Source organism: Lissotriton helveticus, chromosome 8 (genome assembly GCF_964261635.1).
Source record: "Lissotriton helveticus chromosome 8, aLisHel1.1, whole genome shotgun sequence".
Classification (NCBI taxonomy): domain Eukaryota; kingdom Metazoa; phylum Chordata; class Amphibia; order Caudata; family Salamandridae; genus Lissotriton; species Lissotriton helveticus.
Window position 1 is genome coordinate 770,274,201 of NC_136069.1, and position 22,097 is coordinate 770,296,297.

The following is a 22,097-nucleotide window of genomic DNA, read 5'->3' on the forward strand; positions in this document are numbered from 1 at the left end:
TGGTGGTCAAAGGAGGTGCCAGTTTCCAAAGTTGAGTAGTTCACCATCACTGATTGCGGTGGCATCCTGGGTATTGCGTTTGGGACAAAACTCAGTGTGGTCTTTGATTCGAGAAGAACTTGGACACAGTCTGCAGAGAAATTTTGGCGAGTTCATGCTCAGGCCAGCAACCCTTTTCTCCATAAGGCCCACAATTCTCATTTTGCTTCTCCTGGAACATTTCTTTGCGTCTTAGGCTCTGTTATCAACTAGCAGACAATGTCAATGAGCTCCATGAGTTGTACACCTTTATTTCTTTTGATGGTCTGCTCGAAGCAGGATGAGATCTATACTGACTGCATGTATTTTTGCCTCACGGGTTACTTGTTTAATCTCTAATGGTCGTCAATGTAAAATCTAGTTTATCGTGGTGATTGGCTTCACCCTATGCCTCATCTTACAAGTTTGGCGCAGCCTTCTCTTTGAGCGCTTCAGCGTGGAATGCTCCCGTTTACCCCGATTCACCTGGTTTCTGTGAATTGGACTTACCCTCACATTAATAATGTTTCTGTGGTTCGTTTTAGCTCTGGTGCCTACTTCTTTGACATTCAGGTACACTTCTAGAGCTGTTTCCAATGTTATGTTTGTAGCACTGAAGCCAAGAGAGGGGGTGCAGCAAGATCTGCATAGATTATACACAGTTAGGGCTCTGGGTGATTGTCCAAGCTCTCTGATGGAATGGGGCTTTCTGCGACCTCCTCCTTGTCCAGATACATTTTCTGATTGACCTCTCTACTAACTTTTATGCTAGTGTTGACGGTATCGTCACAGTTTTCTGTCTACCTTAGGTTACTGGCACACCATGTGGATCTGTGGTTGCAGGCCCTATTTACACGGACCATTCTCCATTGTCAGTGCTGTAGTGCTACATATTTCCCAGGTGCTCCACAGGCATCATGTCTTTGGTCTGTATCTACTAATTCTCCGACTAATGGGTTTAGAGATGCTTGGCAAGGCCACTCCCATACTCAGCTGATGCCCGCTCTGCCTCCCCTTAAGCCCCTGCTCTAAATCTTCTTGTGTTGAACTCTGTGTTCTGATTAAGTCATCATCCGGACCGTTCAGGTGCAGTATCCGAGCCAATCAAGAAGTCAGTGCATTTGACAGAACTTGTACAGGATTTCAATGCTGAAAGCCGCACTTGCTTGCTGCTCAGAGAATGCACAATTCAGACGTAAAGGAGCTGTTTGTAAAAACGTCTACTCTACCAAGTTGTCGGTCAAACCACTGCTGAGGAGCTTAAAAAGTAATCCTACATGTACAAAGTAAACCTGATCCTCACTTGCAACTCTAAGTGAGACCATGCAACACTAAGAGAAGGAGATCAAGCCTCTGATTTACAAAGGGGATTTGGTGTCAGTAAAACACAGAGACCTGCAAGGATGCTCCCAACTATGATCCCCAACTTTACATAGTCACTGGCATCAATGTCCTCATGATGTGGCTAGATGACCATGCCATCCTCAAGAACTTGCCAAACTTCAATAACCTATTAAGCAAATTGTTTGAACTATTTTCTGTCGAAGGACACCCTGATCAAGACACTGTCTGTAAAGAGGAATAATGTGCTGAGTGACCTGTTATATAGGAATATGACATCACTCCCTCAGAGAACAATATGGTCTATGATTTTGATTCTAATTGTTTTGCCCCTCACCTATCATCCTCTGCTCCTTTTTTTTGTTCCCTCATCTCTCTTCCTCCTTCACTTCTTCTTCCTTATCTTCTGCTCCTCCCACTGCTTCATCTTGGTCTCCATGACTCACAAAGCCTTCTGACAAACGTATCAAAGTTAAGGGTTGAACTGAGTTCATATTTATGTGGGGAGGGGGCATGCACAGTCTTGACTTCCATGTGACACAAGTGTTGTTTCCTCTGTACTTTCAAGATCCTCTCCTGTGCTTAAGAAGAGGACAGGCAAAAGGCAGGAAGAGGAAAACGGAAGTGCACAAGTGCTGAAGAAGAAGGACAGATATAATCCAATTCCATGTCACGAGTGTGCTACGCAGGCCTGTGCATTCAAGCAGTGTAATGCACACATTGCCTACCAAATCACTATTTGCAAGCTGAAGTTCCTCTGAATAAAAGCATTTGTATTAGTATCTACTTCCGGACTGGAGTTCTATCTTGGTCACCATCACTACTAAACTAACAATCACAAAATGTAAACAGGATGTCATGAACACAGAACATGGGTACCTCTTAGGACCTGCTGACCCACAGGCCGATTCACATGTGAATAAATCTACCCATGTATGTGTACTTTTACACTTTTGAGGATCTTTTCTGCTTTTGTCTATTCAACATTTGCAAGTGTAAAGTTTCTCAAACGTGCACACTTACATGTTCATACCCCCTGAAATATGTAGTGGAGTCATTAAAAATTTCAAATACGACTATAAAGTTACCACTATTTGTGATTTTACATATGTATTTTACTTTCTGCACACGTGACAGAGAACTCCACAATAAGGATAGAGATCGCCTTATGGTAAAGTATAGGGGAGTTAATTAAGTTTATAGAAAGCAAATAAAAAAATGTAGGTTATGTTAAATCACTTTATATGGGTATTTTTAATGTAGAATATATTTAAATGGTATTCTACTAATAACTACATTTTTTAATATATTTTTATTAAATGTAAGTATATTAAAAAGATATATTTTTTATGTGTTTTTAAAAAAATTATACCTACCTAAAATGAATTATTTCTATGCATTTATAATGTACTAAAAGTTACTAAAAGGTATATATAAAATCATTTAAATGAATTCATTTTTTAAGAAAATAGTTACATTCATTTTTTATCAAATGGCTAACTAAATAATTTAAAAATAAAATAATATTTATGTATGAGTTATATATATTTACATTGACCTAATTGTACATATATTTTTTATATATAAAATGAAAATGAGCTAATTTACTTTAAAACTATTTGCTATGGGGTTCTATCATTATTTTCTATGGGAGGGTGTTGCAGTACTAGTAGTTGGCCATGTGTGCTGAACTTAATCCAGCTCTGAGTTGCAGTACATTCATGACTGTTTTGATTTTTTCTCGGCTACAGTAACTGTAGAAGTGCTGTTTGTGAATAGCAATGGGCATATTGTATTGTGGGTGAGTGCATGTCCTGTCCTTCATCCCTTCCTAACCCTCCCTTAACCCATCCTACTCCTCCATAAACCCCTCCAATTTATTCCTAAAAAATCCCAATTTTTAAGCCAATTTTATTATCCCTAACACATTTACTACTGAAATGTTGATGTATGTTAGTAGTACAACTTGAATACTACTAAGTGTACTATGAGATAAGAGTTTGTGAATAGGAGCCACTGGGCGCTGTGGTAGACCTTCACAATGAGGTCGCATCTTTCTTTCCTAACAAGTAGTATTCACATGTCTAAGTTTGGGGTTGCTTAAAAACCGCTAAACTCCACACTGTTATAGAACTGTGTGTAAAAAACAAACTAAGCAAACTCAAAATAGCCATGCTCATGCACTACACATCCCTGGTTTTACATACGTTTCTCACAGGTTGAGATTGATTCTATGTACCGCATTGCTTGCACAAACAAAAGTTGTCCAGACAATCCTAATTACAACTCTTACCTGTTTTGCTGCTTCTGTTAGTGAAGCAGCCTCGGCCTTGCCCACCTGTTGCAGCATCTTGTAAAACAGGCTTTCTTTATTTTGAAGTAAAACGTATGGCTCATCGAATTCTTTCAACGTGCCCGCATCCAGCACCTGTTAATCAAACAAAACAAAACAGGGACCGATCAAAACATACCATTTTGCAGCAGCCCATTAAAATGATGCGCCGCCTTTAAACACAGCTTGCGTTGTTGTTCGCTTTCCTTTTTGATGATAGCCTGCTGTGGGTTTATGTCATTTTAATGTGGAGGGGCTGCCTATTGTAAACATAACCAGTGGGTGGCAGGCTGCGGTGTTAAGTAAAGACACTAGACTGCAGTCAGATTTACGGGAGAGGACTGGGGGCCAAGAACTGTTGGAAGTTCACTTGGATGCCTATTTTCTGTTTGCATTCCGCATTTCTTCAAAAATCTCTTAGGACAGGTGTTCATGCAAACACAAAATGTATGGAAGGCAAGATGTGAAAATGTTTTGTGTCAACATAGCGAAAAAGAAGGCCTAATGCTTTTGAGCTGCAACAAACCCATTGTACATTTAAACAGGTAGGCCCAGATTCTGAAAACTGAAAGGCAACGCAGCGCAGCACCCAAAGATGCTGCGTTGCATTGCCTGACGAGGAGGAGGCAGGAGAGCACTATATTCAATGGCTCTCTCCTTTCCTGTCCCTGGGCACTCATATCAGCTGGTAAGCGCCCCCCACACACCTTAGTGTCATTGAGCTAGGGTGTCTGTGTGAGTCTAGCATAGGTTTTGTACAGGAAGGGTATCAAAATACTTTTATGTGTGCTGCACTGTGCATTTCTCCTTTTACTGCCTGCTTTTCAGCCGAGTTAATTTTTGGTGCTAAACCTTTTCTGCTGATGTTTGAGAATAACGTTTACCTTCAAAAAGCATGGATGGTAGCATAGATACCCTCATGTACCACCCATGTAACGCGCCCTTGACGCAAAGTAATGCAAAGCAGCATTTTGTGCTGCTCTGCGTTACTTTTCCATACAAACCAACGCAAATACCAATTTGCGTTGGTTTGTGAATCCCAAAGAAAGTTTAGCATTGGTTTAGCATTACAAAAGTAAATACATCCTGACACTAAACCTTTGAGAATCTGGGTTGTAGTATAATATGCATGCATTTGTACCCTTGCAAGATGAAGAACCACATTAAAGAATTAAAGATTTGCACACAACAGCTTACCTTCTTCACCTGGTCCAGTGCAGTTGCCAGTATAGGATAATCAATAGTGGGTCCACAGTAAAATGACGAACGATCATTCGTCAGTATGAAATCTTGAGCTCACCCTTTTAAGGGTTGTGCCGTTGACCGCACATGAACAAAAGAGACACCTCATTCTTAGCATGGAAAGAGCTCAGCCCCAAGGGTATACCCCAGATATAAAAGGAATGACAGTAAAACCGTGGGAGGATCACATCTGCCTGGAGCCAGCCGCCTCCACCAGAAAGTTAAAAGATAAAAACAAAAAATGGGCTAAAGAGTAGGTAGGCAAAGAAAACAAACCTTTGCAGAGCCAACAGGTATCTTTCATGAAACTTATTGGATTTGCCAAAGGCACAATGGAAGTTGCTGTACCTTAAGCAGTTGCTAGAGGTCCCTGGAGCCAGGCAGAAATGCAGTCTGCAGTAGCTTAAGCTGTTACTAGAAGGCCCTGGAGTTAGACACAAATGCAGGGACACTAACTTAAGCCTGGTTGCAGTTCCTTGGACTGACCACTTTGTGGTTTCCTTTAGCGCTCTGGTGCTGTATATTTACTCCCAAGATGTCTGGCGCTGGGAAACCGCATAGGAAGTGGGCTAGGTTCTCATCAGCTAGCTTTAATCTGGCTCTCCAACATGGCGGACCCCCTGGTGGCAAAGATATTGACTACCTGCTGCGCGCTAGACAAATGGATTATGGAGGCATTAGATAGGAATGCCCCTTGGTCCTCGAGCATGCCTGGGAGACAATTAAAAACAGCACCGTGCATCAATGATGAAGCTAAATGATGATAGCTAAATCTGCTTGTAATCACCTAGAAAGGATTTGGAGGAAAGACTTCGCTGATCACAAGAAAGTTGAATATAAAACCAGTCTCAAACACTATCTCTTTCTTATAAGGAAAGCCCAGGCCGTCTATTACAGTGATAGTATTGAGACAGCTGAGAACTCCTTGAAAGAACTCTTCACGATTTTTAAAGAGATCTCGTCACTAGCAAGAACCACAGCTGCCAACACCAGCTCTGAGGATTCTTGCAACTTGGTGGCAGACTTCTTTGCAGAGAAGGTAGAAAGGCTCTACTCTACCATCCCAGATGAAGCACGTAATAGGTGCCCTGATAGTGGCGACGAGACATCCAACATAGCGGAGGCAGAATGCCTATGTGATCTGGTTCTCCCGTCCGGTGATAACCTCAAGGGCATAGCCTCAAGCATTAAATCAGGCTCTCCCAGGGTCCCTACTACTTCTAAAGTGTTAAGAGAGAGCCTTGAGGTCCTAGCACCCTACATCAGCCACCTTCTTGAACTCTCTTTTACTTCAGGACGGTCCCATAAAGGTGGAAAGAGGTGGTTATCCTCCCCATAAAAAAAGAAGCTGAATGTAAGCATGAGTCAATTGGAGAAACTGCATCCAATCTCACTCCTGCCTTACTTTGCCAAAATAACTGGAATAGTGGTCAACACTCAATTGACTGCTCACATTTATAAGCACAACCTACTTCACCCAACTCAATTGGGTTTTCGAGCAAACTACTCAACTGAATCAGCACTACTCCTATCTACAGAAACCATCCGCAAAGATGTAGACGATGGCCTGACGATCGCCCTAGTCCTCTTAGACCTCAGTGCTGCTTTTGACACCGTAGCCCATCCAACGCTTCTACAGCGCCTCAGGAAAGGAGGACTGTCGGGACGTGCTCTAGACTGGCTGGGGTCCTTCTTACATGATCGCAGTTTTCAGGTGTCTCTGCAACCATACTATTCTAGGAGTATTAAACTAGCCGAAGGAGTCCCTCAGGGCTCCATACTCAGCCCCACTATCTTTAATCTCTATATCACCACTTTGGCAGAGATTATTGGGAAATATGGTATCAGTGTTGAGTCATATACGGATGACACGCAACTGGCGGTGTCATTAACACAAGCCCATGATGAGGTAGCCATCAATTTCTCAACTTGCTTACAAGAACTGGAGTCCTGGATGTCGAATAACTGTTTGAAACTTAATGGTAAAAAAACAGAAGTTCTAGTGGTAGGCATAGCTCCTTTAATTTGGTCCTCAGCATGGTGGCCTCAGACGCTGGGACCAACCCCATCCCATAGCGAACAGGTTAATAACCTAGGGATGTGGCTTGAAACCAAATTATCTTTTGAGAACCACAATAGTCGGTGGAAGGGAAATGTTTTGGGGTAATGAGAGATCTCCGGAAGACACTGGATGTACTGCCCTTGACGGGAAACGGCCTTTACAACGAAGCCGTTTCCCCGAAATCTTTAACCACGCATGCAGTACAACGCATGCGTGGTTACAACTAATGCCTTTACCACGCATACCTTTACTACGATGTTTGTAGTAAAGGCATATGTGGTAAAGGTAAAAAGAAAAAAAGGGGGGCTTGGGGGGGTCTCCCCCCCAAATAAAACAACTCACCATAAGTCACGTCGGCGTCAGCGTCGTTTAAGAGAAATCGGAAAAAATGCCGTTTTCTCTTAACGACGTATGACGTCACCACGCAATTATTCGAGGAAAAGTTTATCCGTGGTAAACGAATTCCGTTGTAACGCATGCGTGGTAAAGGCATGCGTTGCAACGGAATTCGTTGTATCATCATATATTCCCCTTGACAGCCAGAAAAACCATGGTCCATGCCTTGGTACCCTCACATTTAGACTATAGTAATGCCTTGTATTTGGGGGCAAGTAGCAAATGTCTGCACAGACTCCAATGCATTCAGAACGTGGCAGCCCTCCTCGTTCTAATGCTGCCCATGAGAGCGTCTTCTAACCAGGCCCTGGCTTCCCTTCACTGGCTTCCAGTGAGGGAGAGAATTCTCTTTAAGGCCCTGTGTGTTAATCCTCGCATCTTACAGAGAAAAGGGCCTACTTATCGACATGATTTACTTACTCCTTACACTCTGACCCGCCTTTTGAGGTCAAGCGGGAAGGGAAAGGTGAAAATACCGGCCATCAAAAGAAGGAGAATGGGTGGCCGATCCTTCCGTTTCCTAGCGGCTAAACATTGGAAGAACATCCCGCTGGGTATACGGATGGAGCCTTCGGAGTCACTCTTTCAGAAAAAACTCAAAACTTGGCTGTTTCCGTCCTCAGGCCTTCCCTCTTAATTAATTCATAGCACTGCTTCTAACGAGTTCTCTGATGCCGCAGCGCGGGGACGCACTAGTCAGTGTAGCCATGCGCTTTATACATTTGTTTATTATTATTTACTAGAGGTCCTTGGGAGTAAGACAAAAATACAGGCTGCAGCACCTTGAGTCACTATTAGAGGTACCTGGAGGTGTGATCCCTTGCAAGCCCAGCAAACACCATGTGATGTTATCAGCAAAGCAATGGAAAGTTATCTGTCTTTTATAGTCACTTTACTTGGCAGATGCTTATCTGCGGCCATAAATAAAACCTGAAACTTTAAATCACAATCGGTTTTTTAAACAAAACCAGCAAGAACCTATATTTTTTTGTTTTGGGAGTTTTACATACCTCAACCTAGACCCGAAGGAATCAGAGCAGTTTTCATGAGCACCAGTTACATTACACAAGGACAGGACACATTCATTTTTTATTAGGCATGGGGAGATTACGTGATTTGCCCTGAATGAGAGTCCTTGCCAAGACTCGTACCCAGTTCCCCAGCTTTGAGATCGACCGCCCTAGCTGTTAGGCCGCATCCTCTCCCCAGTCAAGTTTGTCCACTACACAAAAGCCACTAGCTGCGCAGTGGAAACACACAGGCTGCATAATCCTTACACGATAGACATAACATAATGAGTGCACCCATATCTCTTTAGAAGAAACATCTTGGCCTCAAATGAAAACAGCATTTAAATGAGTCTTCGTATATAACAGTTGTGACATATGTGTTGAGATCTGTGCCCAGAGCAGTGTCCGAGAGAAGTATTAACATTTACCAGCCATTTCAAGTATTCAGAGGAAAAAGGAGGTCTCAATGTGCTTCTTGACAGAGCATTATTGGACATCACGTTCAGCTCAAGGTAAGGCGTCCTCATCACCTGGATTTTTCAGGTGCCTCTGCACTTGCAGTCAGCCAGAAGGGTGCTGTGCGAGCCACGTGGAAAACAGAAAATAAAAGGCGGGGGAGGGACTGCGGAATTCAGTGTGGTGAGTGCTTTGCCTACCAAACGAACTGCGTAACATAAGGAAAGGGTAATGGGCACATCTATAAACAGCCCTTTCAATGGTGGTCTTTAAATAGATGCTTAATGAGATTCTCAATCTAAGATGTAGAAGAGGTTTCGTCTGTGAATTACATTTTTTGTTTGAAGCACATAAAAGAAGACAACTATGACATGATCCAAAAGCACAGTCCGTGGTATGGAAACAATTTTCAATATTTACAACAATTGTGCATTTAACAATTTTTTCCTGATCTGCCACATAGCAAAAATAAATGTTGCCACTGCGAAGACTATGTGGGGCAAGGTACTAGTTCTTAATACTCTGTACGCATGCATGTGGCTCCTGAATCCCAGATTTCTGCATAGGGGGACCAACCAATGTTTCCTTGGTCTCTGGTATGCAGACAGAAAAAAAGAAGATGTGTTTCATCTTCATCATGGGAGTTACACCGTGGGCAAATTTTGTCATCGTCGTGAAGCCAATTACAAGTGAAGGTTTTAACTGGCAAAGTGCCAAGCCTCCACTGTATAAACAGCTTCCTGGCTAAAATAGGATAAATGATGTCCATAAAACCTTCGAATTCATATGAATTTTTGGATAGTAGGAAACGTTCGGTTAGGGTACTGTGTTTAGCTGAAGTCCGGAGGAGATCCAAACTTTTCTCTTTATGGATCTGAACCAAATGTTTGCGGGAAAGCCTTTGACATCCCAATTCAGGAGCCTCCCATAATTCGGGTAATTTTAACCGATACAGTTCTTTTTTTATGAAGGTTAACCAGGGAATTTTGTCACGTTGGTTCAGGTCCATTACATGGACGAGATCACTCCTGTAATGGGCAAGCTCCCTGGTAGACCAAAGCCTATGCCAGAATCTTATTGGCTTAGACTCCAGCTCAGCAGTGATGGATGGTAAACCCATGTCCAGTCTCAAGGGAAACAACGGTATACTCCGGGGGAGGGCCAAAAGACGTCTAAGGAAGTTGTTTTCGACGCTGGCAAGAACCGAACCTGCCCTATGCCCCCATAGCTCACTGCCATATGAAGTGGCCGCTTTGGCCTGCAATTTATACAATTCCAGTGCCGGACTTATTGGTTTGAAGGTTGAAGAATTTACAACCTTCAGAATTGCACCGGAGAGTTGAGACAGTTTAAGCCGAGATCTTGCGATTTGGGGTTCCCAGGATAGGTTCTCGTGTAATGTTACCCCCAGGTATTCAAAGGTTGTGACCCTTTCTACGCTAACTGAACCCAGAGTGCATATATCTGTAAATGAACTATATACATTCAGCAGTTAGGAAAGCAAAAATGAGGGTAATTTTTTGGGGCAATTCGGAAGTGTGATGGAAACAAAGATTTTATTAACATCAAAAGATATCAAGACATTTTATGTGGGGATGAGTAAATGATAAATATTCATGAAAACCTGATTTCCAGGCATTATTATTTGTGTGTAATATAGTTTTATCAATAAAAAGGTATGACTGTGCAAATGTAGTGACAATGTGAATGGGAAATGTGCTGTTTGTAAATTACAGTATGCTACCACACAATGCTTTAGTTACATTTCAAAAAATTGCCTGCCTCATGTCCATTAAAGCTAGGTAGGTCATGAAAGTTTTTCCCTGTAAAAATTGGGTCTGGGTTCCAAAAAGTTTGGGACGTACTACTGACTAGGTGATCTCTCCCGTGCCCGTCCCATGATCAGTGTTTCTGTGTCCATCGTGTGATGCTCTCTTGTGTGTTTCTCCCCTGCCAGCATTGAGGCCTTCACTCTCGAGTGCTTCTCCCTCACCTCCCCGCCCCCATTTTGCTCTCTCTCACTCTCTCGCCTGCGGTCATTCGCCAAAACTCCAAACCCACTGCTCAGTGTTATTCTCCAATTGATGCAAAGCCAGAAGAAAGTACCAAACAGTGGTTGATTTTTATGGTTGTAGTTTTATATAGCGCAAACTTAACCAGAAGCTATCAGAGCGCTTTACATGAGCGCCAGTGGCATTACAGACGGGCCCATTCATTTTCAGGCACAGGAGATTTACGCCCTCATTTATGAGAAGCATCGATGTGACACTTCTCAGTGCGCCCTCCTTGCAACACCACTGATGCATCATATTTACTGTATGCCGCATCATGTCGCAAAGAATGGCAGATACGACAGTATTACTGACATATCTATCGGCATAAAAGTGGCGCATTGCTGGAGTTGTGTCTGTAACGTGCTGCAACGGCAGCCATGTTCCGTTCACACGGGGCAAGCCCCTTTTCAAAAGGCCTGCGTCACCCTTATGCCTGCCATGAGGCAAAAGTAAGGTTTTGATGCAATGGCGTCCTAGAAGTGGCGCAGTGAAATCTTATATAGATTTCACTGCGCCACTCCTACAACCCTTACTTGCAGGGGGAATGCCCACCCTGCATACATTACACCTGACGCAGGTATAACCTAGTGCAGGGGTTTACGAAGTGATGCATCTGCAAAGATGCGTCACTTCGTAAATATCGTGCAACATGGCTCATTATTTACGCCGCTGCTGTGTCACTAAAAGTGAGGCAGTGGCGGTGCAAAAGTGACTCAGGCCTTCATAAATAAGGCCCTAAGTCATTTGCTCAGAGACACAGGATGTTTGAGCTTCACGCCAAACTTGAACCTGGCTCCTCAGCTTTAAAGTCGGCCGCTCCAGCCTTTAAGCCACATCCCTTCCCCTTTGTTTTCACACACGGGTAAAACGTGCACCTGAAGTAGCGTGCACGGCTCTGTTTAACTCATTCAGAGCATTTTGGCCTTTGGTACTGTCCCATTTGTCACACACACACGCACTCTTCTGGCCACTGTGGGCCGCTACACGCTCTCGGGGCGCTGGCAAAGTTTCAAGGTCCGCATTACAGAAAACAACGGCGTGTTAACAAATGTCTACTGAAGCATGATGTAAGGGTTCAAATGCAGCAATTGTTAAAAGAAAGCGCAGACATAATTCGGCTTCTGTTTTACGTCTTTGAAATAATCTCCTGGCATTGAGGCGGCAAATGTGCTAAATTGTGTTTCATGTATTCGCATTTTAAATCGTAGGCTTAATGTAACTTTTAATTCACACATCTACCATCAATATCTTAATGCAAAGTACACATGATACAACTAATCTACCTACCCTAATAGGACATGCACAGCGCTCAGAGGAAATGTGTCTATTGGAATGATTTATTTCTGGTTTGTCTGACTCTCTTGACGCCTCCAGCTCCCCTTTAAACCTGGGAGTTAACTCATCTTTCCAGTTTACTATCTTTACTGTTTCTTCTGCCTCAACGTGTATTCATTCACCTCTATGTTTCTCTTTCCTTGGATATATCTATCGACGGTCGGTCTGCGCTTTCAGCACACACATCCATTAGCCCACCACCCACTCATCCATTCATCCATTCGTCGCTCATATATATTAGTCAAACGCCTTTTGATCTATCCAGCCTTATGCATCCGGCCAATCAACCATCTCTTCATCCATCCATTGACTGACCCACAGACTTTGGGGCAGATCTACAAGGAAGTGCCGCATCATGGCAAAGTAAGCCCTTTGGCTGCGCCACACTGCGACACTTCCGAAGTACGGGGATGCAACATATTTACAAGAATATGTAGCATCTCTGTGCTTCCCCCTGCGCTGGCGCAAAAACTGCAGCTATGCGCTGATGCAGGCACCCTTGCACCATGGTGCAAGGATGCCTGTGTCGTGGGGAGATTGCTTTTGTGCAGCGAGGGGTGCCTTCCTGCACAAAGGCAATCGCTACAGGCATTTTCTCTTTCGATGCGTGCACACATTGAAAGAGGAAAAAACGAGGAGAAATGAAAAAAATTCTCCTCGTTACGCCTCGCTACGCCACCTCTAGGGTGGCATAGCATTCAGATGTATCTCCAGATTTACGATTTCTCGTAAATCTGGGGATGTGTCTTGTTCCATGGGTGTTGCGTGGGAACACTCACAGTAACACCCATGAAACGCCCTTTTAACGCAAAGTGCTGTTGTGAAGGGGCCATATTTACAAGGAGAGGAAAAGTCACACAGGGTGGCTTCTCCTGTCCTTGTAAATATGGAGGATCCCCCTGCGCCACCAGCATGTCACGAAAAGTGATGTACTGGTGGTGCAGGGGGATTGTAAATTTGCCCCTATATATCTATTACATCATCTGCTTAGTCTTTCATTTTTACTCAGCTTACTGTGTTCCCATCACCTTTCTCTTTTGCGTATTCTTCTTTCCTTTCAGATCTTGTCCATTTATTCTCAGCCTGTCAAGCTGTCGCGGGTTACTCTCTTCTTTTTCCTTTCTTTTTCTATTGACAGTTAAACAGATGAGGAGAACATATTCATAGGGTCAAGCCTGCTTCTCAGATTAAGGTAGTGGGAGCAAGGATGAGCCTCGAGATCATTAAGGTAGCACCAAAGAGATAACAAGCATTGGCAAAGCCAATAGGTCTCGCTTATGCTTATACAAGAGCTATTGGCCTTGGCAATGTGTTTTTGCAATGTTGTACACCAGTGTGACTGCTGTTCAGCATGGCTAAAAGTTAGTGGTGTGGTGTGTCCTAGAGGGGAGAGGGGGGAGCAGAGTATCACAGGCTGGATTTGTTGGAGTAGAGTGTCGTAGAGTGGGGTAGGGGGAGTAGACAGTGGCGGCTCCTCCGCTAAGGCATAGGAGTGCCTGCCCTACTGCTTCAAAGGTAAAATACAGTGATATAGCGTCTCGTTACTATCATTGTATTTTTCCTATGGAAGTCAGTGGCTCCTGGGGCATGTTGGGGTAGGGCAGCGCAGGGGGAGGAGTTGTTCGCACTCCCTAGGTGTGAATGATTGCTTGGCTGGCCCTCTTGGGCCGGCCAAACAGTCCTGCGCACTTTGCATGTTCCTCACCAGGCTGCATTACACAGCCTGGTGAGAAACATGTAAAGCCTCCCTAAACCCATCTGAATGCTGAACCACGGTGCTCAGACCAATCACAACACTGCACTGCAGAGTTCTGATTGGCTCAGGAGAGCCTGCTGCCTGGGTGCTTCCTGCTGCTGCCTGGGACCAGAAAATTAAAAGGACGGGTGAAAGGCAGGCGTCAGTCTGTTTCAGGTAAGTTCCTTTTTTTTTCTCCATTCGATCCCCTCCCAGCCCCCTTCCCGCCTCACCAGCCCCTTACGGTAGCAGCTGCTACTGAGACTAGCATGTCATAGAGTTGAGTAGAGGGAAGTAGAGTTCAGTAGTTCAGTGGCCGAGAGTGTCTCAGAGAGCAGAATCATAGAGTGTAGTGTCGTAGAGTGGAGTGGCTTAAAGTGGAGTGGCATAGAGAGGAGTGGGGTGGAATAGAGTGGAGTGGGTTAGAGCAGAATGAGGTAGTAGAGTGGAAAGGACTGGATAGATTGGGGTGGATTGGATTGGTATAGAGTGGGTTGGATTGAGTGGAGTGGGCTGGATTGGAGTGAGTAGGCTGGATGGGTGGATTGGATTGGACTGGGATGAATTGAAATGGGGTGAGGTGGATTAGACTGGGATGGATTGGAGTGGGGTGGGGTGGATTAGATTGGTTTGGGGAGGATTGGACTGAAGTGAGGTGGATTGGACTGGGGTGGATTGGACTGGAGTGGGTGGATTTGACTAGAGTGGTATGGATTGGAGAGTGGTGGGCTGGATGGATTGGATTGAGTGAGGTTGATTGACCTGGGGTGAGGTAGATTGGATTGGGGGTAGGGTGGGGTGGATTACAGTAGAGTGGGGTGGATTGCACTGCAGTGGGCTGCGGTGGATTGGAGTGGGGTGGACTGGATGGGGTGGATTAGGCAGGAGTGAAGTGGATTGAAATGGAGGGGGAGGGTGAGGTGAGGTGAATTGGAGTGGGGTGGTGTGGAGTGTAGTGGGTGGGATGGATTGTAGTAGTGTGGATTAGAATGGAATGGAGTAGAATGGAATTGAGTGGGGTGGAATAGAGGGAGGTGGATTAGATTGGTGTAGGGTGGTTTGGAGTGGGGTGATGTAGACTGGATTGCAGTGGGGTGGTTTGGAGTGAGGTGGATTGATTGAGTGGGTGGATTCGGGTGGGTTGGATTGGGGTGGGGTGAACTGGATTGGGGTGGGGTGGATCGGAGTGATGTGGATTGGATTGGAGTGGGGTGGAGTGGAGTGTGGTGGGGTGGATTGATTGAGTGGGATGGATTGGGGTGGGCTGGATTAGGTTGGAGAGAACTGGATTGGGGTGGGATGGATTGGACTGAGGTGGAATGGGTGGGGTGGGGTGGATTGGAGTGGGGTACATTGGATTTGACTGGACTGGATTGGTGTGGGGTGGATTGGCTTGGAGTGAAGTGGATTGGAGTGGGGTGGATTGTTTTGGATTTGAGTGTAGTGGAGTAGATTGGAGAGGGGCAGATAGTTCGGTATTGGAGCGGGGCAGATTGGAGTGTAGCAGATTGTTTTAGATTGGAGTGGGGCTGATTGGAGTCGGGCAGACTGCTTTGGATTGGAGTGGGGCATACTGGAATGTTGCATTTTGGAGTGGGGCAGTTTGTTTTAAATTGGAGAGGGGCAAGTTGTTTTAGATTGGAAGTGGGCATATTGCTTTGGATTGGAGTGGGGCTGATTGTTTTGGAGTGGGGTTGATTGTTTTGGATTGGAGTGTGGCAGGTTGTTTTGGATTGGAGTGGGGCATATTGTTTTGAAATGGAGTGGGGCAGATTGCTTTGGAGTTGGGCAAATTGTTTTGGATTCGAGTGGGGCAGATAGTTTTGGATGGGGTGGGCACATTGTTTTGGTTTGTATTGGGGCAGATTGTTTTGGCGTGTGGTGTATTGGAGTGTGGCAGATTGGAGTGGGGGCAGATTTTGAGAGGATTGAAGTGTGGTGGATTGAGTGGAGTGGATTGGGGTGATTAGTTTGGATTAGAGTGGGGTGGATTAGATTGGTCTGGGGTGGACTGGATTGAGTGGGGTGGATTGGTGTGGGGTGGGGTGGGGTGGACTGACATGGAGTGGAGACGGGCAGATTAAAGAGGGGTGAATTGGGGTGTATTGCACATTTTGGTGTTGAAATGTCATTTCAGAAAGTATACAACAGAAAGAAACAATGTTGCTTTACAATAACATAATCCTCGTCTTTTGAGAACACTGCTCACGAGCAAAAACAAAAGAAAACTTGAAAGCAAAGTGAGAAAACAAGATTTGGAAAAATAAAAGAAAGTTAACAATATATAATAAATCTTTACAATTTTGTTTGTCTTGCTGGGCACGTTTTTGCCAGTCACTTGACTTCTGTTTGCAGGGCACTATAAATTAAAATGAACAAATAGTATCTCAATCACGTCGGGAGAAACACACTGGCACTGATTACGTTGAATCAGTCAGTGCTTGGTCCCTGCCCCACAGAGAGGAACGCAAATGATATTAGGACTGCCTTGATTAAAAATGCCCAAGAAGCCAACAAATGGTACGTAATGGGCAGGCTCCAAGCCCTTTTTGTTAACAACAGTGTCTTGCAAGCGAAATGCATGGCCATGCATGCTCCTGCAGGCTCAACCCTAAAAATGCGTGCTTATATACCACATTTACTAGTCTCAGGCAAAACGTTTAGCAACTTGCCATGTTGCAAAGATTGATTTTCATACAGCTGAGGTAGGTTGTGAGTGTGGGAGGAATAAATGGAAATATGCCATTCTTACCATATTCTTTCATTTTTTAGAATTCTTAGAATTTTGAAAGAAGGAGGGATTATTGGGAGCACAGTTCCAAGCTTGTTTACTTCTAATAAAAGCCCCTCTACTTTTTGTTTAAAAAAAGAGAAACTGTTCCTGAATGGTTATAGCTGACCTTGAGTTGCCTCCGGCTGAAAAGGAAGGATCAGGTCTCCTGTAATCTAAAGTGAGAGCAGGGACGACCAGCTGCAGAAGAAACAAACCTTCGCTCCAAGGTGCCTGCTTCTATAAGACATGTAAATGTTTGGAATTGATCAAAACATTTTTTGAATGGTATCAGCCTCTTTTATAATGTGTGCAGTACATTTTTAGTTCTGAGGCAAGCTTTAGTGGGCTTATAAAAACACTTGCTGTGGTTTTAGAGCCTATCTACTGCTTGCAATTGATTGGCTTTATTGCCACTCTAATTTGCTCACTTCCTATTGGATGACTTGCCTTCCTCTCCTTGTGTTGGTTCTTCTCCGGAGCATAGCCTATTTGCCACCCTTTTGATTGGCTGACTTGTAGCAAGTTGAGGAAACAGTTTTTTTCTTCTTGATTTGGCTAAGCACCCTATAAGAGAACATGTATTCTGCAGTCTCGCCCTCGGTGCTTCTCCTTTGCCACCATATACAAGCCCCATGATGCTGTCTCTCTCCTGCTTCTCACCCTACCAAATCACCCCTCTACCTTCCACTCAGTGTTTATCTCTCCCTCGTGTGCTTTTCACGCCCTCTTTTTGTTACTCTCTCCCTCATTTGCTGCTTTTCTCTTACCCAACCCACCAACTCCCCGTTGCTTACTCCCACCTGGTGCTCAGTGGCCCCAACCCACCCATGGCCCTTTTATAATTCTAAATTTTTAGGTGGGCCACACAGTAAATAACTGTTGAACCTCTGTCTTACATTAAGCACTTTCGTGCTAATAAAATAACATTTTTTGTATTTACTGATCCCACTTGGAGCAACTTTTTTTTTAAAAAGTGCCCCCACATTATTTAGTAGGCACACATAAGCATCGTGATGCATTTGCACTTCTGTGATGATACATCTTCGCCTATGCAATGCTATGGCTGCCATCATCAGCCTTTTTTTCCTTTTGCCCGATACTGCACAACATCTCCAAACATGTTTTCTGCTAATAATACACAGCGTCGGCATACTACACTCAGTGCTTGTTTCTCCATTCTTACAACAGTCCTAGCTTCTTGTTCCCTTCATATCATATCCCTTGGCAACTTGCATGCCCTTTACAAGTTATTCCGGGGTTAGCGGAGCTAGTGCTCTCTACATAATCTGTACACTGAGACTTTGTCTATGCCTTGCAAGATTTACTTTGTGAGCGACTTCTGCTGCCAGCCCTTCATCTATCTGGATGGCATATTCTCTCATAGTTCACCAGGGAGACTCTGGTAGTCAGAGCAAGTTTATGCAGAAAACTTAGGTCTTCACTTGTGGAGGAGTCATTGCACAGGGAGTATCCCGATCTGAATGAATGACAAAGACGAGCACTGGTTTAGACTTTTGGGCTGATCTAGGCTTGTGTCTGGAGGCATGTCCCTGAGGGCTGAAGTGATCCTAAATGTTCATGAGGCAGGAGTAGCAATTCGTTAATTGTTTAGTAAGCATAACACACATCTGTAACTGCCTGAACCCTATCTGTCAGGTTGGGGAGAAAATGCTTGTAGTGCCTCTGTCGCTGTTGCCCCTGTCACATCCGTGAGGCACGCTTGCACTGCCACTACCTGAAAAGCTACCAATAAATGGAAACATACACGGAAACATAGTTCCAACACAGACAGCCTCAGCTTCAATCAGCATAACCCAGCAAGAGTCCAGCTGTGAAGCATACAAGCAAACATAGTTCCTGCACAGACACCCTCAGCTTCAACCAGCATATCCAGTAAGAGTCCAGCTGTGAAGCATACAAGCAAACATAGTTCCTGCACAGACACCCTCAGCTTCAACCAGCATATCCAGTAAGAGTCCAGCTGTGAAGCATACAAGCAAACATAGTTCCTGCACAGACACCCTCAGCTTAAACCAGCATAACCCAGTAAGAGTTCAGCTGTAAAGCATACAAGGAAAAATAGTTCCTGCACAGACCCCCTCAGCTTCAATCAGAGTAACCCAGCAAGAGTCCAGTTGTGAAGCATACACGCAAACATAAGGGCCGCTTAGGATGGCGGATGGCCTGCCAGGGCCAGGCTGGCGGTGGCGGTCCTTCCGTCATCACTAAGCGGTTTACCCACCGCCGAATTAGGATGGCGGTGGGTACCACAGCGGACGCAAAGTCTGTTCGCCACTACAATCCCAAAGGCAATCATACCAATTGTCTGGCGGACAGTGCAGGGAGCCTAACATGGTGGCAGTGCCTAGCAGGCACTGTCCACCAAATTAGGATGTTGTGAGGAAAAGGCCTTTGGCGGGTATGGGGTTTGGGGGCCTGTTGTGGGCGCCCCCTTGTTCCGGGGAAGGTGTTGCTGCACCGGGGGGGAGGGTACCCATGGTCCCCCCTGCATTTCCCTGCACTGTGTGGCAGGTACAGCGTGGTGCCTGTCACACAGTGCAGGGAAATGCAGTGCATGCCATTTTAACATTGCAAAAGGTGCATCAGCCAGCAGCACCATCCGCAATGTTAAAGGCCAGGGATGCGCCCGCCATACTGGCGGGCGCATCGTAATATGTGTTGTGGGACTGCTGCATTACTGGCGGGTGATCCCAACCACCACAACAATAGTGGGCGGACTCATGTCCGTCCACCATCGTAATGAGCCCCCTAGTTCCAAAACAGACACCCTAAGATTCAATCAGCATAACCAACCAAGAGCCCAGTTGTGAAGCATACAAGCAAATATAGTTCCTACACAGATACCCTCAGCTTCAATTAGCATATCCCAGCAAGAGTCTAGTTGTGAAGCATACATGAAAACATAGTTCCGAAACAGACACCCGAAGATTCAATCAGCATAACTCAGCAAGAGTACAGTTGTGAAGCATACAAGCAAACATAGTTCCTACACATACACCCTCAGCTTCTGTCACCATAACCCAGCAAAGGTCCAGATCTGAAGCATATATGGAAACACAATTCCTACACAGACACCCTCAGCTTCAGCCAGCGTAACCCAGCAAGAGTCCAGCTGTGAAGCACACAAGGAAACATAGTTCCTGCACAGACACCCTCAGCTTCAGCCAGCGTAACCCAGCAAGAGTCCAGCTGTGAAGCACACAAGGAAACATAGTTCCTGCACAGACACCCTCGGCTTCAATCAGCATAACCCAGCAAGGGTCCAGCTGTGAAGCATACAAGCAAACACAGTTCCTACACAGACACCCTCGGCTTCAATCAGCATAACCCAGCAAGGGTCCAGCTGTGAAGCATACAAGCAAACACAGTTCCTACACAGACACCCTCGGCTTCAATCAGCATAACCCAGCAAGGGTCCAGCTGTGAAGCATACAAGCAAACACAGCTCCTACAAACACCCTCAGCTTCAATCAGCATAACCCAGCAAGAGTCCAGCTGTGAAGCATACAAGCAAACACAATTTCTACACAGACACCCTCGGCTTCAATCAGCATAACCCAGCAAGGGTCCAGCTGTGAAGCATACAACCAAACACAGTTCCTACACAGACACCCTCGGCTTCAATCAGCATACCCGAGAGTGCTGAGAGCTCAGTTGTTAATTCACAAATATCTGGCATACGAAAACAGCTAACTGCCCATTTCACCTCTACTCATTCAGCATTTCTGATCACAGGGTATCATTAGTTCCAGAACGGGCTTTGTTTATATTGTTATGTCAATCACAAGAGCAGCAACAATTGTCATGATGGCTGTAGTGGTCTGCTATAGGGTTATTCTTTGAAGTATTAACAAACCAGTTATTCAACAACCGCAACAACAATATAAAAGAAAACCTCAATGAGCAAGACACTCCCTCGGGGACAGTCATCCAGATGCTCAACCTTAGCTCCTTCTTGTCTTCAAAGGGAGCTCAGGAAGTATTCAGAACATTTTCATTGAGTAGAGGTAAAAAGAAAGCATTCAGATGTTCACTTGTATTAAACAAAGAGACTCTACCGTTCCCCAGTAACATTGGCACCATTCAAATATAGGAAGGAAAGGGATTTGCCAATCCCAGGCTCAAAGGGTATCAATTTCCTTCAATAACACCACATTATTGCTGGCGCTGGGTGCCATGGGCACTTAACAGCCCTGTGAGTCTCAAAACTCACGTCGAACAATGCGTAATGATATCAATCGTATCCCAAATTAGAACTAACATGTTTTATGATGGAAGCCCACAAGTAGTATACCCACAAGTAGTATACACAGAAGATGAATTTGTCGCATGGCCAGCATTATTTAATTTAGTACCTCTCAGAAACAGAATATAAACAACACATACCCATATCTCTGTTATGGTGGATCATCAACGTGTTTTGGCATAATCTTAAAATGTATGTTTCATCACATAGGGTTGCCTAGTGATTTCACAACATGTGGGGGGGGATCCACTATTTTCAGCACTGTATGAAGTTGCTCTATTGTCTATGTTTCTGTGTAGTTATGTTGTCACATTCTCTCATCTATTCATTTGGGCAGCTGTGTTGGCATCCTTCTTAAATTACCCCAGACTGCATATGTCGGACAAAAGTCATTGATATAATTTGACTGCCTGTGCTATACATATCCTGTTAATGATCAAGGCTTGTGCTGCTTCTGTCTGTGCTGAAGAGGTTCTGTTTGTGAGAGAAGCTTGCACTGGCGATGTCCGTGCTGTATCTATCCCACTTGTGAGGAAAATGTGACCCATTTCTACCATGCTGTAACTGCCCTGCATGGGTGCAAGGGAAGTGTATGCTGCTGCTCCCTGTGGTGGCCCTTTTCTGGGCGTGAAGGAAGCTTGCACGGACTATGTCTGTACTGTAGATCTGTCACCTGTTTATAACACGCAGTAACTGTCTTGCATGTGTGCCAGGGAAGTGGGTTCTGCTTCTCCTTATGCCTCACCTGTTCTGTGTGTGAGGGAAGCTTGCATTGGCTATGTCTGTACTGTAGATCTGTAACCTGTTTCTACCACGCAGTAATAGTCGTGTACGCCTGCAAGGGAAGCTTATGCTGCTGCTCTCTGTGCTGCACCTGTTCTGGGTGTGATGGAAGCTTGCACTGGCTATGTCAATGCTATAGATCTGTCATATGTTTCTACTATGCTGTAACTGCTCTGCACATGTGTCAGGGAGGACTGCTATGCTTCTCCTTGTGCTGTACCTTTTCTGGGTGTGGAGGAAGCTTGCACTGGCTTTGCCTGAACTGTAGATTGGTCACCTGTTTCTACCACACA

General features: G+C 44.8%; 1 protein-coding gene across 1 annotated transcript in view; it reads right to left on the bottom strand.

The window, feature by feature from the left end:
• Window positions 1-22,097, bottom strand: part of ABCC4 (ATP binding cassette subfamily C member 4 (PEL blood group)) — a 1,754,849-nt gene that overhangs the window by 43,539 nt on the left and 1,689,213 nt on the right. Inside the window, exon 30 of the mRNA XM_078657605.1 lies at window positions 3,653-3,787. Within this exon, the coding sequence (XP_078513731.1) occupies window positions 3,653-3,787 (135 nt within the window). The remainder of the gene's footprint in view (window positions 1-3,652; window positions 3,788-22,097) is intronic.